This window comes from Sander vitreus, chromosome 8 (assembly GCF_031162955.1).
Source record: "Sander vitreus isolate 19-12246 chromosome 8, sanVit1, whole genome shotgun sequence".
Taxonomy (NCBI): Eukaryota; Metazoa; Chordata; class Actinopteri; order Perciformes; family Percidae; genus Sander; species Sander vitreus.
Window position 1 is genome coordinate 4,381,472 of NC_135862.1, and position 16,344 is coordinate 4,397,815.

The 16,344-nt window shown below is 42.4% G+C and overlaps 1 protein-coding gene across 2 annotated transcripts in view; it reads right to left on the reverse strand.

The window, feature by feature from the left end:
• Positions 1 to 3,110: 3,110 nt before the first annotated feature.
• The window catches only part of wasla (WASP like actin nucleation promoting factor a), a 30,819-nt gene continuing 17,585 nt past the window's right edge, over positions 3,111 to 16,344 (reverse strand). For both annotated transcript variants that reach the window (XM_078256452.1, XM_078256451.1), the window contains 6 exons: positions 11,584 to 11,785; positions 11,078 to 11,120; positions 9,396 to 9,549; positions 5,828 to 6,483; positions 5,582 to 5,690; positions 3,111 to 3,782 (listed from right to left, as the gene is read on the reverse strand). In XM_078256452.1, coding sequence (XP_078112578.1) covers positions 3,721 to 3,782; positions 5,582 to 5,690; positions 5,828 to 6,483; positions 9,396 to 9,549; positions 11,078 to 11,120; positions 11,584 to 11,785 — 1,226 coding nt within the window. In that variant the 3' untranslated portion in view covers positions 3,111 to 3,720. The remainder of the gene's footprint in view (positions 3,783 to 5,581; positions 5,691 to 5,827; positions 6,484 to 9,395; positions 9,550 to 11,077; positions 11,121 to 11,583; positions 11,786 to 16,344) is intronic.

The following is a 16,344-nucleotide window of genomic DNA, read 5'->3' on the forward strand; positions in this document are numbered from 1 at the left end:
CTACCAGCCCTTATAGAGTTGGCTCAGGTTTGCCTTGGAACAGCTCATAGTTATGCTGTTATAGGTCTAGACTGCCGGGGGACTTCCTTTGACACACTGAGCTCCACTCTCTTTCCATCTGTGTGCATTACACGTCCCAGTAATGCTTGTTACTAACTTAGCTCCGGGGAGCCTATTCCCCAGAGTCCTTATGTTTTCTGAACGGCTACAACTATTATTTCTAGTCATAGTTCCATTATCTTTATTGTTACAATGATTGCCACTGTTCATCATACCCCCAACCAGCAAAGGCAGATGGCCGCCGACCAAGAGCCTGGGTCTGTTTGAGGTTTCTGCCCAAAAGGGAGTTTATCTTTGCCACTGTCGCACTAAATGCTTGCTCTTGGGGGAATTACTGGAATTGTTAGGTCTTTGTAAATTATAGTGTGGTCTAGACCTACTCTATCTGTAAAGTGTATTGAGAGAACTCTACTATAAATAAAAATGAATTGAATCATTTGTATATCAATTACTCATCTAGTGTTGCCTTGAATTCTTGAAGAAAAATGTTTTCGACGAAGAATCCGAAAATGAAGTATTATTATTAATTAAAGTATTCCTTTAAGAACTGCGCCGGCTGAGGAATAGTTTTTTTTATTCTTCTTAAAAAAAGAAAAGATACTCAGGTTGAATCTCTGAATTCTTGATAAAGACTAGGGGCATTTTTACACCTGCACTTTTAGTCCGTTTATTTCTTAGTATTGTGTTGTTTAGGCTAGTTTATTTGCTCACGCTCTTTGATTTTTTTACTTGCTCTAAGCTGCTGTAACAGTAACCTTTTCCACTGCGATTAATATAGTACTCCATCTGTCTCTGTTCATAAACTAAAGTGTCGGACAAATTCAAACTTTGCCACGATGATGGCGCTAGATGAGAAATTAATAGTTGAGACCCTTTTGAGCTTCATCCTCTGGGGACCACGAATGTCTGTTCACTGCAATCCACGTACAGACCAACCAGCTGACAGAGCTCACCAAACCTAGAAACAAATACTCAAAACATGTCAAACAAAAGTAAATAGCTTAAAGTGCCATTCTAAACCCGACAGCCACATGGTGTCAAAGCAGGACATTTTAAAACTCTATGCAGCTTTAAATATTAAAACCATCACTTAACTGCTTTCACCTATCTCAAACTTACCTGCTACCTTCCACATAACAAATATAGTTATGAATCAGTTCTATTGGTGTTTTTCTTCTTTCCTTCAAAAATAACTATTTTAAAAGATAAAAACAGTATAATTCAAACACCAAATGTTTTATTTACATTTGAAATAATTAGTTATCCAGTCCAGAAAAGTGTCAGTAATCATTGATTATTATTGAAGCCCAACCGCGGCTTTTCCTGGTGACTAGCGCCACCCAAGACGATTGTGATTGGTTTAAAGAAAGGCTAATAAGCCATCCTGGAATGCTGTGTGGACTGGCAAAGCGAGACTAACCCCAGACTAACCTTCTGTTATCTATGAGAGCTTTGCTAAATGTTAATTCCAGCTCGTTATAGGCTGCATTATTATACGCTTGACACAGAAACACAAAGCTGTTTTTATTTAAATCTGCACACACTGATGCTAAGCTTCCAGTTTTTTACCAATGACTCTTTCTGCCCTTTTAAATGTCAGTCTGGTTGAACCATTGTTCTCCAGAGGTCAGCCCAATGGTCCCACAGCCCAATGGTCCCACAGCCCAATGGTCCCACATTTTTTTCTTCTTCTCACTGAAAATTAGGCCCTAGGTTCCCACATTTCTAGGACATTTTTAAAATTAGGTCTTGTGTTCCTACATTTCCCTTTAATTTAACCACAATATTTTTTAGGGTTAGGGGATAAAATCTGATACAAAATTTATGAAAAAGGAAATGTGGGAACATAGGGCCCAATTTTGGACAAAAACCTTAGAAATGTGGGAACATAGGGCCTAATTAGGGCTGTGGGAACATAGGCACGCTCCCGTTCTCCATGTACAAAACCAAAAAAAAAGTATTCGTAAAGGAAGCCTTTCTAAAACAAAAGCATCAAAAAGCATTCAGACAAAGATTAGTTCTCTCAGACATCTGACTGTAATCAAGATTGTGACGCAAATTGCCAACGTTTGAACTGTAGCTTCACTACAGGTAGTTTGCAAAAACAACAAAGTGCTAGATCCCCGTTCCCTTCAGTTCAGCATCCTCTCTGAAGCACCTGAATTACTTTGACAAAGAACAAGAGACAATTTTCTCTGTAAATATTAACATTTATTTAAGTATACAATTTAGTATTCTCATTGCCCCCCCCACCCCTCCCAACCCTTTTTCACAGGTTCACTGTCAGTATCTCGGCTTCTCGATGCAGCATTAAGCCTCGCTGGAGGACGGTAAAAACTCTTAACACGAACAGTTAAAACAAGCGGTCGGTTATTTATTTTATCTCCGTTTACACACGGATGATCACAGGCATCGCCAAACCCACAAGCTGCTTGCAAATGCCACATTTGGTTTAATATTATTTGCTTCTTTTTATTTTTTATCATTCTCCGTGAGGAGGCATTTACAGTCGCATTGCATAAAATTATAGTTTGTTAAGTGAAGGGCGGAAGAGGACGAATGATTTTTTATCTTTTAGTGTCTTTGCATGATGTGACATTTGTTTGAAATACCGAACCGGAGCTCTGCGGATGTTTCCTCCTGCAGGAAATAACGGAATGATGTCACAGCAAAAAAAAAAAAAACAACAACTAGACATTAAGAACTAAACTTCCATCATTTCACAAATGCCACAGTGTGTGCGGGTTAATGCGTGTCGACATGTATTTGTAGAAAGCCAAAGAAAGAAAGAAACCTTGTCAGTCATATTTGTAGTCCCATTTAAAAGGTCGAAATATCGCAAAACCTTCTAAAAAAAGTGTCTATCACCACCGTAACCTGCTTGAAACTAAAATAAAAATGACTCGACAAACGCACACCCAAAAAACACAAAACTGAACTATCGTATAAACTGTGTGCAAATAACCGGCTTTAACTTCATAAAAAATAAAAGTTGAAAATCCACGTGAGGCGACTGAGCCGCCGCCTCATTTTGGTCAAAGGATTTATGAAAGAAAAAAAAAACACGACTAAACTACAATTTATTAGGAAACTCGGAGGTACGAAAAGAAGAACAGTAAGAAAATAGTGTTATCTCGCATTTAGACCGACCGCTGTCAAACACAAAGAGGATCCTGCCTGTTTGGTCGCACGTACGTCTCCCTTTTCACTTTCTTTCGAGGAATGAAAACATGAAGAAATGAACGCAAAAAAAATATTTTTTATAGCACATGAAGACTCCGGGTCAGACTCCTCTCAGTGGAGCAGCTAGTGTTTTATATGATTGATTATTAATAATGAAATGCTGCGTCTCCACATTGTGCTGATGGCGGGGTTAAGTGCTTTCTAATGACAGGACGTCTTTAACGATGAGGATGTGTGACGAACGTTGCAGATTTAACAAGATGAGGTATTGCACAGATTATTTATAATAATAATAATAATAATCTTTAAAAAAAAAAAGAAAAAAAATGAAAAAGCAAAAATAAATATGCAGCTAATTCATACAACATTTACAATTTTAGTTGGATGCTGGAAGATTTTTAGAAGATATTTTAGTGTCCGCGGGAGGTGCAGAGAGGGGGCGGGGGGGTGGGGTGGACCTGGGTAAAGAAATCTTCACTAGTCGTCCCACTCGTCATCGTCTTCAAAGTCCTCGTCTTCGTCATCATCCTCGTCTTCGTCTGGGAAAAGAAAACACAGAAGACATTAAAGAGCGTCCATAAGATAAGAAGAATAACACTGAGGGATATAGTTCTGCTGTAAAGGAAAAGTTAGACTTTGGGGAAATGCTCCTATATGCTTTCCTGCCGAGAGTTAGAAGAGAAGATTGATACCAACCTCATGTCCGTAAAAGTTAAGTAAATCTGTGCAAAACCTGAAATATAAGAATCAATATTTCAACGACTATTGGTGAGTCTCGTACATAACCTTTATGTTAGTTTGTGGGGGCAGCTTGTTTTGATATCGATACTTGTTAAAGTCATTTTTTAAGGAAAGACTCTTTAATTCCTGCTTCTAAAATGTGAGGATTTGATGCTTTATATTGGCATTAGAGGATGGATACCTGAACCGAGCCCAACGGGCCGGGCCGGGTTCAGACAGATATTTAGAAATGAGGTTCGGGTCGGGCTCGGTCACATCAGCGCGATAAGGCGTTGAACATTTTAAATTGAAAACGTATTATGTCGGTGCGCGCCTGTGTTAACGTGCGCTTGTTGCCCCGTGTGCGCCGATGCCTCATCTGTTGACATTTCCGAATGCCTTCCTACAGCTGCTTAATAAAAGCTTTCCACAGAAACAAATGTGTGTCATTAGTATGAGAAAAAAGAGCTACAGTGAGTTGTTCAAAACCTTTTTTAGTAAACTCTGTGTACACAATGTTCTCAATGCTTGCGTTCATGTGTAGAGCCCCTGGTGATACTTTGAGTAAAGTCTCATGTTGTGTCGAGCCTTCTTAGTGTTTTAAAAATAGCTATTTTGAGGCTAGCATAAAAGTGCCCCTAGCACTCCCATTCAAAAGGCCATTTGACCCAAAAACAAAAAAACGGTACATCTTAAAAGTGGCACTTCCATCCTAAATATGCTTTTAAACTAAAGTTGGGTACATTCATAAAAAGACCCTAGGTTGCATTTTGGTGAGAGTTACACTTTAAGGCTGCAGTGTTTACCATTGCACATTGGCCTTTTAGCTTAATCCCGACAAAACTGCACGGTTGAGTTTCAGCCTGCATGCACGTTTTGTAGCCTAAACAGAGGAGCTTATATTGGTTATATTAGAGAACGCAACAAGTTAGTGGACTGCCGAGTCGCATCCTCTGCCTGCTCAGCTGCTAAGACCGCTGTGCTGCGAAGCGTCTGGCCTCGGCATTGTCGGCAAACTTTTTTTTTTCTTTTTACTTTATTGACAATAGAGCTTTCCGAACTGTCAGTGGAATAGATCAACGGAGAGGAGAGAAAGCAGAGTGGTCGTAAATGACAGCAAAACACAGTAAAGACTCTCACATTGAGCTGAAATGGAAACACTGTGCTGAGGGTTAAGCTGATGTTTTTCGGGGGTAACACCGTTCACTTTACCGCCGGTATTGACAACCGATAAAGCCACTGTGTCTCGAGCTCAAGCTTGTTGTTTTATTGTTCACTTTTAACTCACTTTACATCATCTTTGCTATCTCTTTTTCCTCACAGCGGCAGTCATACGCTCGCTCTCCTTGCGCGACCACACGGGCACTGACGTCACTCACTTAAGGCACCCTGCCATTCTCACAACTTATGCTTGTCTCGTAAGGGGGTTGCGGTATACCGCGGGAATATCTTGCTTTTCAACCACGGTAAGAAAAAATCCATAGCGTCCCAGCCCTACCCATCTTCAAACTATTCACTTAAGTATCAGTGTATCTTGGGAAAAGGTCCACATAACAACCATTGGTGTTGTGGTCAAATAGTATGTGCGTCGCGGGTAATACAGCCTGGCAGCAGTTACCTGAGGAATGGATGGCTTTGCTCCTCTTCTGCATCACTTCCATGAGAGCGCCGACGATGCCCGCGGTGGGAGCCGAGGTCGGCGGGCCGGACTCTGGCTGATCCGGCACCTGAAGAGACACACAAACCCATCCAGTCCTGGTTGTTACAGCTGCAACTAGATGTTTCTTTGACCAAATCAACCACAGGTATATTCACGAAAAGATGAATGATGTGATGGTGGCATCAGACGCTGTGATAGTCTTACGGTCTTGAGCTGGATTCCCTGTCGGATCTGGTCCAGCAGGGCGTCTCGTCCCACGCCGGAGGCTGGCGCCCGGTTGTTCTGCTCCACCTTCTTCAGCTGAGCTCCGACTCTGATCTGCTCCAGCAGCGCCGACTTCCCGCCAGGGCTCGGCGAATGAGGAGAGTCTCCGCCTCCGTCTAGCTCCGGAGGTGGAGGGGGGCCGGGAGGGGGAGGTGGAGGAGGCGGCGGAGGAGGAGGGGGAGCAGGGGCGGAGCCGCCACCGCCACCTACAGAGGACTGCAGGGCCATTGGGGGAGGTGGAGGAGGCGGGGCTTGGGGGGCGATGGAGGAGTGCAGAGATGACGGAGCAGGAGGAGGGGGGGGCTGGTGGTGGTGGTGGTGGTGATGATGATGGTGGTGGTGGGGAGGAGGAGGGGGCTGGTGACCTCCCCGGGTGGGAGGGGGTGGAGGAGGAGGGGCACCCAGAGTTCCTGGTCTGGAGGGAGGCGGAGGAGGAGGAGCTGAGGCGGGGGCTCTGGATGGAGGAGGGGGGGGAGGAGGGGGAGGGGCTCCCCGGCCCCCTCTGGATGGCGGCGGAGGAGGAGGGGGTGGAGCCGAGTTGTGCGCAGGCGGAGGTGGAGGAGGGGGGCCGCCACGAGAAGGGGGTGGGGGGGGTGCTGCAGGGGGAGATAAAAGACACAAGATCAGGGTGTACCAATACACTTTAAGATGACATCACACACCTTCACATCACGGCCATTTCTTAGTTCATATTTGAATTTTGGGTTTCTACTAGAACTTGTTTACATGTGCTTTAATGTTTAAAAAACTATTTTTTTTTTTTCTCATACTGCGTGTTTGAATATACCTGTATCACCCTCGGTCTGAAACGCTCCATTTTAGTGCCCGTCTCTTTGAACCCCCTCCCAAAAAAGCCCAGTCTGCTCTGATTGGTCAGCGTTTCCTGGTCTTCTGCATTTGCGCTCTCAGAGTTTCTGCACCGCCATTGCAGCCAGGGAATGACTGTAACGGCACTTTCCACCTAGATATAGTATAGATTTGTGACATCACACCCGTACGGGCAAAGTTTGTAAATACGGGCTGTGTGCATTTCTCGTTCGATTGAGCGTTTTGAGTAATGTTTAGTCAGGGGATCAATTTGAAATTTGCGAGGCGGAGAAGTGAACCACTGTGAGCTGTTGGATGAAGAGCTCTTTTTTTTTTTTTGAGAACCAACATGTCTTCAGGGCTTTAACTGTAATAAAATGTTATATAAATGCTAACACATTATCACAGCATGGCTGAGCATCAGCCTCCCTGCCCTACAGAAAATGCCATGTGATACAAATATTACTTACTGCAACCTGCACCCTTATAAGCATGGCATACTTTGATGTTAGTAATTGTGTTTGAGGTGTTTTTTCACCATTCTTCCTACTGAGTGGTTTGTTTGTGTGTCGACGTAAACCTCTGTCTTTCTGACAACATTGTTCAATGGAGGACTAACTTTACACAGGCTCATACGCAAATGCAGGTTCATGTGTAAGTATTTCTTTCAATTCATTTAAGAATAAAATTGATTATAGATCATTTATCCAAGGGCAAATGCATTTTTGATATTGATACTTGTTAAAGTCATTTTTTAAAGGAAAGACTCTTTAATTCCTGCTTCTAAAATGTGAGGATTTGATGCTTTATATTGGCATTAGAGGATGGATACCTGAACCGAGCCCAACGGGCCGGGCCGGGTTCAGACAGATATTTAGAAATGAGGTTCGGGTCGGGCTCGGTCACATCAGCGCGATAAGGCGTTGAACATTTTAAATTGAAAACCGCTTATTACGCGCCTGTGTTAACGTGCGCTTGTTGCCCCGTGTGCGCTGATGCCTCATCTGTTGACATTTCCGAATGCCTTCCTACAGTTGCTTAATAAAAGCTTTCCACAGAAACAAACGTACATATGTCATTAGTATGAGAAAAAAAACGAGATTTTAACTGTGTCGGGCTCGGACATAAATATCTTAATGCCTGTCGGGCTCGGGCTGGTTTCGGTTACTGCTCTGTCGGACGTGGCCCGGGCTCGGACCCAAAAAAATGTGGCCCGATCTGCACTAATTGGCATATATGATAGCAAATTGAATACATTTGGTCTTTTAAATGGTTGGTTAGAAAAAAAAGAAGCAGTTTGAATGTGTTAACCTGGACTTTAGGGGATTGTGATGGACATTTTTCACTACTTCCTGACTTTATTTATTTTTTGACAAAATGGTCGAATTATCTAGAAGATAATCAGCAGATTAATGGATAATAAATTAATTTTAAGTTGCATCTCTAAACTGCATGTATGAATATAAAAGCCAAAACATTTTGTTACTAGAAAAACTTCCTCATTGTAGCCATCAAAATTAAGTCAGTTCATCGCCAAGAAAAATGTTAAGAACACCCTCAAAACAACCACTTATAAACCATTAGATTCCAATTTTTGATATCAGATTGACTTTTAAAATCATTGGGACAACATGAAAAGATCCAACAAACACTTTCATATTCAGATCACACCACACATTTCTCTCCTGCTTTCAAACCTGCACAGGTTAACATGAATAATGAATGAAGAGTCTGTCACAAAGAATAAAAACATTTGACAGAGAATCTCGTTTCATGTGCACACCTCAAGTCTACTGTCTGATAGAAAAACTACAGGAGAAAGGAAGGAAACTGAGGGCATTTTAAATGTGTTCATAAGAAAGTTGTTTTGTTTTATCTGAAATGATGGTGAATGAATACCGAGAAAAGTACACAATTCATTCAGTAAAACGGTAAAAGCTGCAGTCATAACAGCACTGTTACATTTTTTTGTGATGTTGCTTTATTTGTATATTATTGTTTCAGATACCCATGAACATTTTAAATTAGCATCTAAGGCTGATCAATCCCAGACTTCCGATTGGATGCTACACTTCCCCTTTCATGTTCTATGCTTATATTAGATATTTTGTCATCAAATGCCGTAAAAACAAGATGCCATGTTTGATTGATTCTGTATTGGTTGTAAGATGGACTCCTTCACAGTTTATCTGATGTCAGAAATGTTAAAACATCAGAATAAAAACAGGGACAATGAATTGGAGCCGTTTCATTGGCAGCCATGTGTGTGACGCTGGGTTAGCCAAAGTTCTCTTAAGTGTGAACTAAATGTGACAGGTGTGTTGCCAGTTTTTTTTACCGTGGAAATGTGAGAACATGACATGGTGTTTGACTTATTTTGTTTTGATTAGAGTTCTGTTATAATGTAAAAATTAACAGATTGACTAACTTGGTCTAACTTAAAGATGCAGATTTTGGACAGTTATTTGAGTGACAATAGGAGTTATGTGAAGCACTGGACCCACACGTGCATTACTGACTTAAATACAAATGTGCGTCAACACAACGTCTACATTAGAGACTCCTATAAAAAAAATCCTGGTTTGCAGTAAAATCCTGGTGAAACATAATTAAATGCTGCATCGCTTCATTATCATTTAAGATCAGTTTGACACATCAAAAGGTACCTCGAGTGTGTGTGAGCGTGTGTGTAGGTTCTCACCCTGCCTCCTCAGCTCGTTCTTGACGGCCTCCACGCCTCCCTTCTTCTCGATGAAGTCGTAGATGACCTTAGACGTCTCTCGGTCCTTCAGCTGAGCCTCAGAGATGCCGCACATGTCGAACAGGTTCTTGAGTTCAGGGTCCAGGTTGTTCAGCTGCAACACACACACACACTTATTTTCACATTGTTTTTCAATGTTTCAAATTCAGATGCAAAATACAATGTAGAAAACTGAACTAACTCACTTTTTAGACTTACTATTATGTGAAAAAAGTATTTTTTGATAATACTTTTGGACTTTTACTCAACTGAAATGTTGAATGCAGGTCTTTTACATGTAATTGAGTGTTTATCAGTGGTGGAAGGAAACTTAGGAAGGAAAGTACAGTTACTCACGTATGAGAATTTTGCCATGGCCACTTAATGTACTACAATTACACCAAGACTCCTCCCAAAAACATGACGCGTTCATCGAGGCTTATTAAATTAAAACTACTTCTGGCTCCTGTTTCCTGAGTTCTGTTTTAATGAGTCTTCATTTTGTCCACAGTACAAAAGCAGTAAGGTTCTGCTTCCTCTGCAGTGAAGATGAACTACAGTGTCAGTGTGGCACCTGGTGGCCAACAGGTAGAATTACAAGCTGCCTGAAACCTGACAACAAATGACACCAAACACTCAGCTGCTTTCCATCAAATCAAAAACGTGCAGCTCTGCACGGTCTCTTCCCAAGGACACATTCACACCTCTTGTTCCTGTCACGCTGCAGTGCATTCTGGGACCGTCTGGTGCGTGACTGAAGTGTTTTCAGGATCGTTCAGTGTGCTCGGTCAGTCGGGTAAACGGAGACAATAACGAGGCGGTGAACGGAACGCAGCAGTCACCTTCTCGCTTGGTGATCCCGTCAGTCTGAACGCAACGTTCGTTAGCAGACAAACTCAACGATGACACGCATCGCCAGCTCCGGTTGCTACGAGAAACCACTCCGGGTTCCCTAAACAGCCTCCGTTTTACAACTACAAACATTTAGCAAACCTTTAATGACAACACTAATGATATAACCGGTTTACAATTCCAACTGGCAACAAGTACAAGTACTTTATTTTGTGCTGCAGCATCATCAATAATGATGAATACAAAGAGGAGCTTTTTGACAGCTTATCCTGTGACAGATTTGCACTGATTGTGCAGACACACCATAGTCAGTGCATTTGGGAGTTTAAAAGACAGTTTCATGAGGTGCCTAATGACTAATAAATATCAGGTCAACACAACTTTATTTATACGACGTAAGGAGGACAAGGTGCAGAAGCACGTTTTTGTGACATGACATTGCAGCCTTCTATTTAGTGCCACAATTACTCATGAAATCAAGGCTTTTTGTGATTGTGCAAAAAGAAGAGACAGGTGCTTTGAATGCATGTAAAATGTAAACTGTACAGTGTGCAGTGAACTCTTTAATGAGTTAAGGCTGCAGCCTGGTTCTCTCTGGAACATTCTGTGTCTTCTGAGACGCAGCGAGATGTTTGTGAATATGAACAGGAAGCAAAAAGAGCCTATTGTGTGATTTCATCATGCAGCCACCACACAGGTCACTATTGTGCTTGTGCTTGTGTGTGCGTGTGTGTGTGTGTGTGTGTGTGTGTGTGTGTGTGTGTGTGTGTGTGTGTGAAGGGGGTACTCACATCAAAACCTGTGTTTGGATCCCAGCCCACGTGACCGATGTGCCTGAAGAAGACGGGACAGATATGTGGTGAGATCACACACACATTAATATACAGAATTACAGCAAACTATTTAGCATGTGCACGTGGGCGACCATGTGCACATGCTAAATAGTGAGCTCACACACAAACAAACACACTCACATCAGTGAGAGTGACATCAGTCAGAGAGACAGTGTGGTCATTGAACGCTCTCAGACCTCAACATGTTTACTGTTGCCATGAAGCGGAGCGTTATGCATACCTGCAAACTCAGAAGGGCTGAAAAAGGGGACACATTTCAGTGGCACCGAAATCCGCGATGCAATTCAGTCCGGTAGATAACGGTCGTTAAGGGACCCGGTGACGTATTAGCACCGGGTCTCGGACCCCCCCACCCCACAAAATAAAAACTCTTTGGATCTACACGATTCACGTGGATGACATTTTTCCCAGTCCAACAAAACTAAACATTTAAAGTGACTCACTGGAAGTTGCTGGGCGTGCCGATGTCGGCCTTGGTCAGCTTCTTCTTCTTGCCTTTGGTCTTCTTGTCCTTCCTGCTCAAGCCGCTGTGGCTCAGCATGTTGTTGAGGTGGTATGGCTGCTGGTGGCTGTGGGAGTTGTGGAATCGGACGTTGTTGATCTCCGGGTTCTTGATGTCCACCGTAGCCATGTGCAGAGCTGGACCTGCACGCAGGGAGGGAGGGAGACATGTTCATGAGCCGTGGTCCATTTTAGACAACAGAAATGCCACTTGTCCACCACAAATATTAAAATGTCATGAGAAGATTGTACTGATCCCATTGCTGCTCGTCAGAGGATGAACCTTTCACATTTTAACAATCCCATAATCTTCCCTCTTGCACCAGGCTATTCAGGGTTTCTGAATAGGGTCCAACAAGTTAAACAAAAAATGCTTAATATAACAGAATGTAATGTAATGGCTTTTTCATTCGTATTCATATATGCAAAACTCTGAATAAAAAACAGTAAAAGTAATTAATAATTAACTAATAACAAAAACATTAAATAGTGCTGGGGGTGTTCCAATCAGTTTTGGCAAAAAAAAATCCACACTTGAATAATTTGATTTATCTATTCAATCCATTTGTGAGAGTCATCTTAAAGCTAATTTTCATCTGCAGTCCCCTGGCAGATCACAGTTAAAACATATCGGCGCCCTCACCCACCCCCACACGAGTGAAATGTTTTAAATTGCTTTCTAATTGTGTATGCTCCAAGTCTGCCAGCAGCACTGACCGACTTCTCACTAAAGGATTGAACAGCCTCACAGCACGTACAATCCACGATCCACTGTTCTTGTAGTTTATGATGAATAGAGAATACGTCACAATCGCCTGAAAACATTGTATTACTAAAGTTATTGTCATGGCAGGCAAAGGAAAAAAAATTCTCCGATTCCCGCTTCTTAAATGTGAACATTTTCTAGTGTCTTCTCTCCTCTGTGACAGTAAACTAAATATCTTTGAGTTGTGGACAAAACAATTTGAGGACGTCATCTTGGGCTTTGGGAAACGCTGATCCACATTTTTCACTATTTTCTGATATTTTATAGACCCAATAACTACTTGACCAATTGAGAAAATCGACAGATTAGTCGAATATGAGATAAAGGTTAGTTGCAGCCCTAAACCGACGTCAATGCTGTAAGGACTTAAGACCTGTGGATACCCAAACATTGTAGCTGTAATGAAGACTGCATCTTATAGGGGATGCTGGCAGCGTTTTACTATAGTAATGTAAATGACCCCCCCCCCCCGCTGACTCTGACACACTGTCTTTAATATGCCTTTCGTAATCTCTGGTACCTGAGGGATCAATATAGCAACGGTTATAAACTCTCTCACTGAGCTATTATGATCCATCTTCTCCAATATAAAAAGGTCAAGCGGCTGTCCCTCTCCTCATGTCCGTCCAAACCATTCAGTCCTCGAATTCCTCGTAATCACCACAAACCGCAGCAGCCTCTGACATAAACCACTAATCCACTGCTAATCCCAGTCCAAATCCCTGGACTACCCATGAATGCTGGATGTCCATGACCAGGACCAACAGGCTTGCCTCAAATCTGCCGTCCCCTGAGGACCAGGACGGACAGCGTGGCTGTCTTCATTGTCTTGAGACTGAATTTCTTTCAGACAAAGTTGTTGTACGACTGCTAACATTTGAGAACTTCAGTGAAAAACATGTTAATACTTGGGTATCATATCACATCAGCAAATTACTTTCACAAAATGCTGTCCTCCTGATCCGTTTGTCAAGAAAAACCCACGTCCTGCCAAGAACACCAGGGTGCAGAACGTTCAAACTCCAAATAACTCAAGATTCAAACCTTTGGGACTCTATTGACTAAAGGTTGTGAGCAGGGAAGGAAAGCTGCTGGACTCGCTGCTTAAACTCTCGGGGTTCTTTCCCAAAACAAATCTCACCACCGACAACTTTACTTTCTACTTGGCAGAAAGCAGCAAAAATCATCCACTCAATTCACTTCCCCTCGAGGGACAATAAAAGGTCTGAGCCGAAGCCCACTGGATTCAGCTCGTCATAAACAGCATATGTTAAAGAGCTTCAGCTTTAGAGTTCACATCAGGTAACAAGAGAGACTGAGGCGAGCCTTCAACATTCCCAACACAATCTGGGTTATTCCTGAACTGCCAACATGAGCAGCTTCTTCATTACAAAAGTCTTACAATGGGGGCAAGGCAAGGCAGCTTTATTTGTAAAGCACATTTCAGCAACAGGGCAAGTCAAAGTGCTTTACATAAAACATTAAAGAGCAGTTAAAAATGATTAAAAATGGATAAAATATGAGAATAAAATTTACAGTGCAGTATAAGAAACTAACAATTATTTAAAGAAAGGCAGCATCAAAAAGAAAGGTCTCCAGCCTTGATTTAAAAGAACTGAGAGTTGAGGCGGACCTGCAGTTTTCTGGGAGTTTGTTCCAGATATGTGGAGCATAAAAACTAAACGCTGCTTCCCCCTGTTTAGTTCTGACTCTGGGGACAGAGAGCAGACCTGTCCCAGACGATCTGAGAGGTCTGGGTGGGTCATAGTGTAGCAGCAGATCAGAAATGTATTTCGGCCCTAAACCGTTTAGTGATTTATAAACCAGCAAAAGTATTTTGAAATCAATTCTTTGAGGCACTGGAAGCCAGTGTAGAGACTTCAGAACTGGAGTGATGTGATCCACTTTCTTGGTCTTGGCAGCGTTCTGAATCAGCTGCAGCTGTCCGATTGATTTTTTAGGGAGACCTGTAAAGACACCGTTAATGTAGTCAAGTCTACTGAAGATGAAAGCATGGACAAGTTTTTCCAAATCCTGCTGACACATAAGTCCACAACAATAATACATGTGAGGAGGAGTGGGGAGGCAAACATGTGAGACACACATTCATCTCCCAGAGCAACAATGTCCCTCTGTTAGTCTCATGTTTCACAGCTGAAATGTCAGAATGCCACTGGAAAAAAAAAAAAAAAAAACGTCAAAGAAAGAACAATCTCAGGCACAAATCCACGGAGTTGATTGAAGAGACGACTGATTTGTTCATTATATGTTAATCCTGCTCTTTGCGGCCAACAGTCAGCCAAAAATGTTTGCCAACAGTCAGCAGCCTTGATGAAAGTAAACTGTCCGTTGGGACGACAGCTGCAGAAGAAGCTTTTCGTAGAAAGCTGCAGAGGAGCAGACCTAAATTAAAGCTCTGATGCACTGGGAACATTACTCACAACTTTGTTTGCCTGCACCTGAACACCATCATGAACAAAGGCGGTAAAATAGCATTTACAATTTTGGAAAAGCTCTAAGGAGGGAGCTATCTGCTGCTCACGAGCTGTCAGATTATCATGTTTACGTCTAGGCTTGAAGTAACCAAATCTGATTTTACCACAATGCATTCAGAAGCTATAAAATTCCCAAAGTTTGGACCAACCGTCATCTCACTTACTTTAGGCAACGTCCACATTAAGCTGGCTAAATCTGAAAACATCTCTTCGCTCTCCGTTCTGGCCTTCCGTCCACAAGGTGGTGTCAAAAACACCCGCAAGCTACTGGTGTGCTTTTTAAAAACCTCCAGCCTCCAGACCATGGGTTGATGCATAGACTGTATAACTGAAGCCAAAACATCTGGATCGCCCCCTTGTGGCTGGCTGCAGATAAGGTTATAAACCCCGCAGCCTCTATGTTAGTGGATGGGACATGGACCAAACTCATAAATCAAAGTATACGTCAAACACACTTTCACCAGAGATTGTTTCTGTCATCTTAGGCAGATCTTATCATGCTGATGTTTGTTTAAGTGGAGACGCCATCTTCATATAGAGTCTATGCTCTAGTGTGAATACATCGAAAACAGCCAGCCAAAATGCTGAACCTTCTCTGTGGTCTCTTATTTCAAGAATATGTTCACATTAAACTAAACTCAATCTGAAAACATCTATACTATCATCAACTATACAACCACCATTTTTCTCACTTTAAATCTGGCCAAAATCAAATCACTATTTAGTACTCTTTCAATTGTTGTGAGAGACTGAGCAGAAATAGAACAGAGGTTAACCCTCTGAGGTCTATGCCATTTCCCCCCCCCCCATCTTTGGTTCGCCTGGTCTCCTTGTGTAATAATGCTTGTATAACCTATAAGCACAATCAAGTTATATACATAATTTCTTTCAGGAGAACCTGGGCTATCAGGATATGCATGCTGCAGAGATGTCACATGAATGTCATTTCAACCTAAGGGCTTCATTCTGGTGTCTCTTTATCTGCCCCAACACACACACACACACACACAGCCTCTCTATTGGCTGATCAAACCCGATCTCCCAAATGACTTGATGCGATTGGTCTAGCCAGCTGTCAGTCAAGACGTCACTATCCAAGTTGGCACCCAGCCAACACGAATACATCGGGTTTTAGTACAAAAAGATGACTAAATACAGTAAATACCAGTTTAATTGTGGATTTATTGCTCTGGAATTTAGTCTTCGAAAAGTCACTGTCTGCCCGGCCGGATTACTAAACTTCGGGAAGGGCTACAAAGACAACGAAGGACTCTTTAGAAAAGGTCTAGCTGTCGCCAACAAGCTACAGCTACGCCGAGACAAGGGGTCCACAGGTCGCGAAGCAAAGGGAACATACGCAAGTTGATTTTTGGATTCCTAATTTATTCATGTTACAAAGACACGGTTGTTCCATGATGGATTAAAAAAGCTTCTGGATGGCC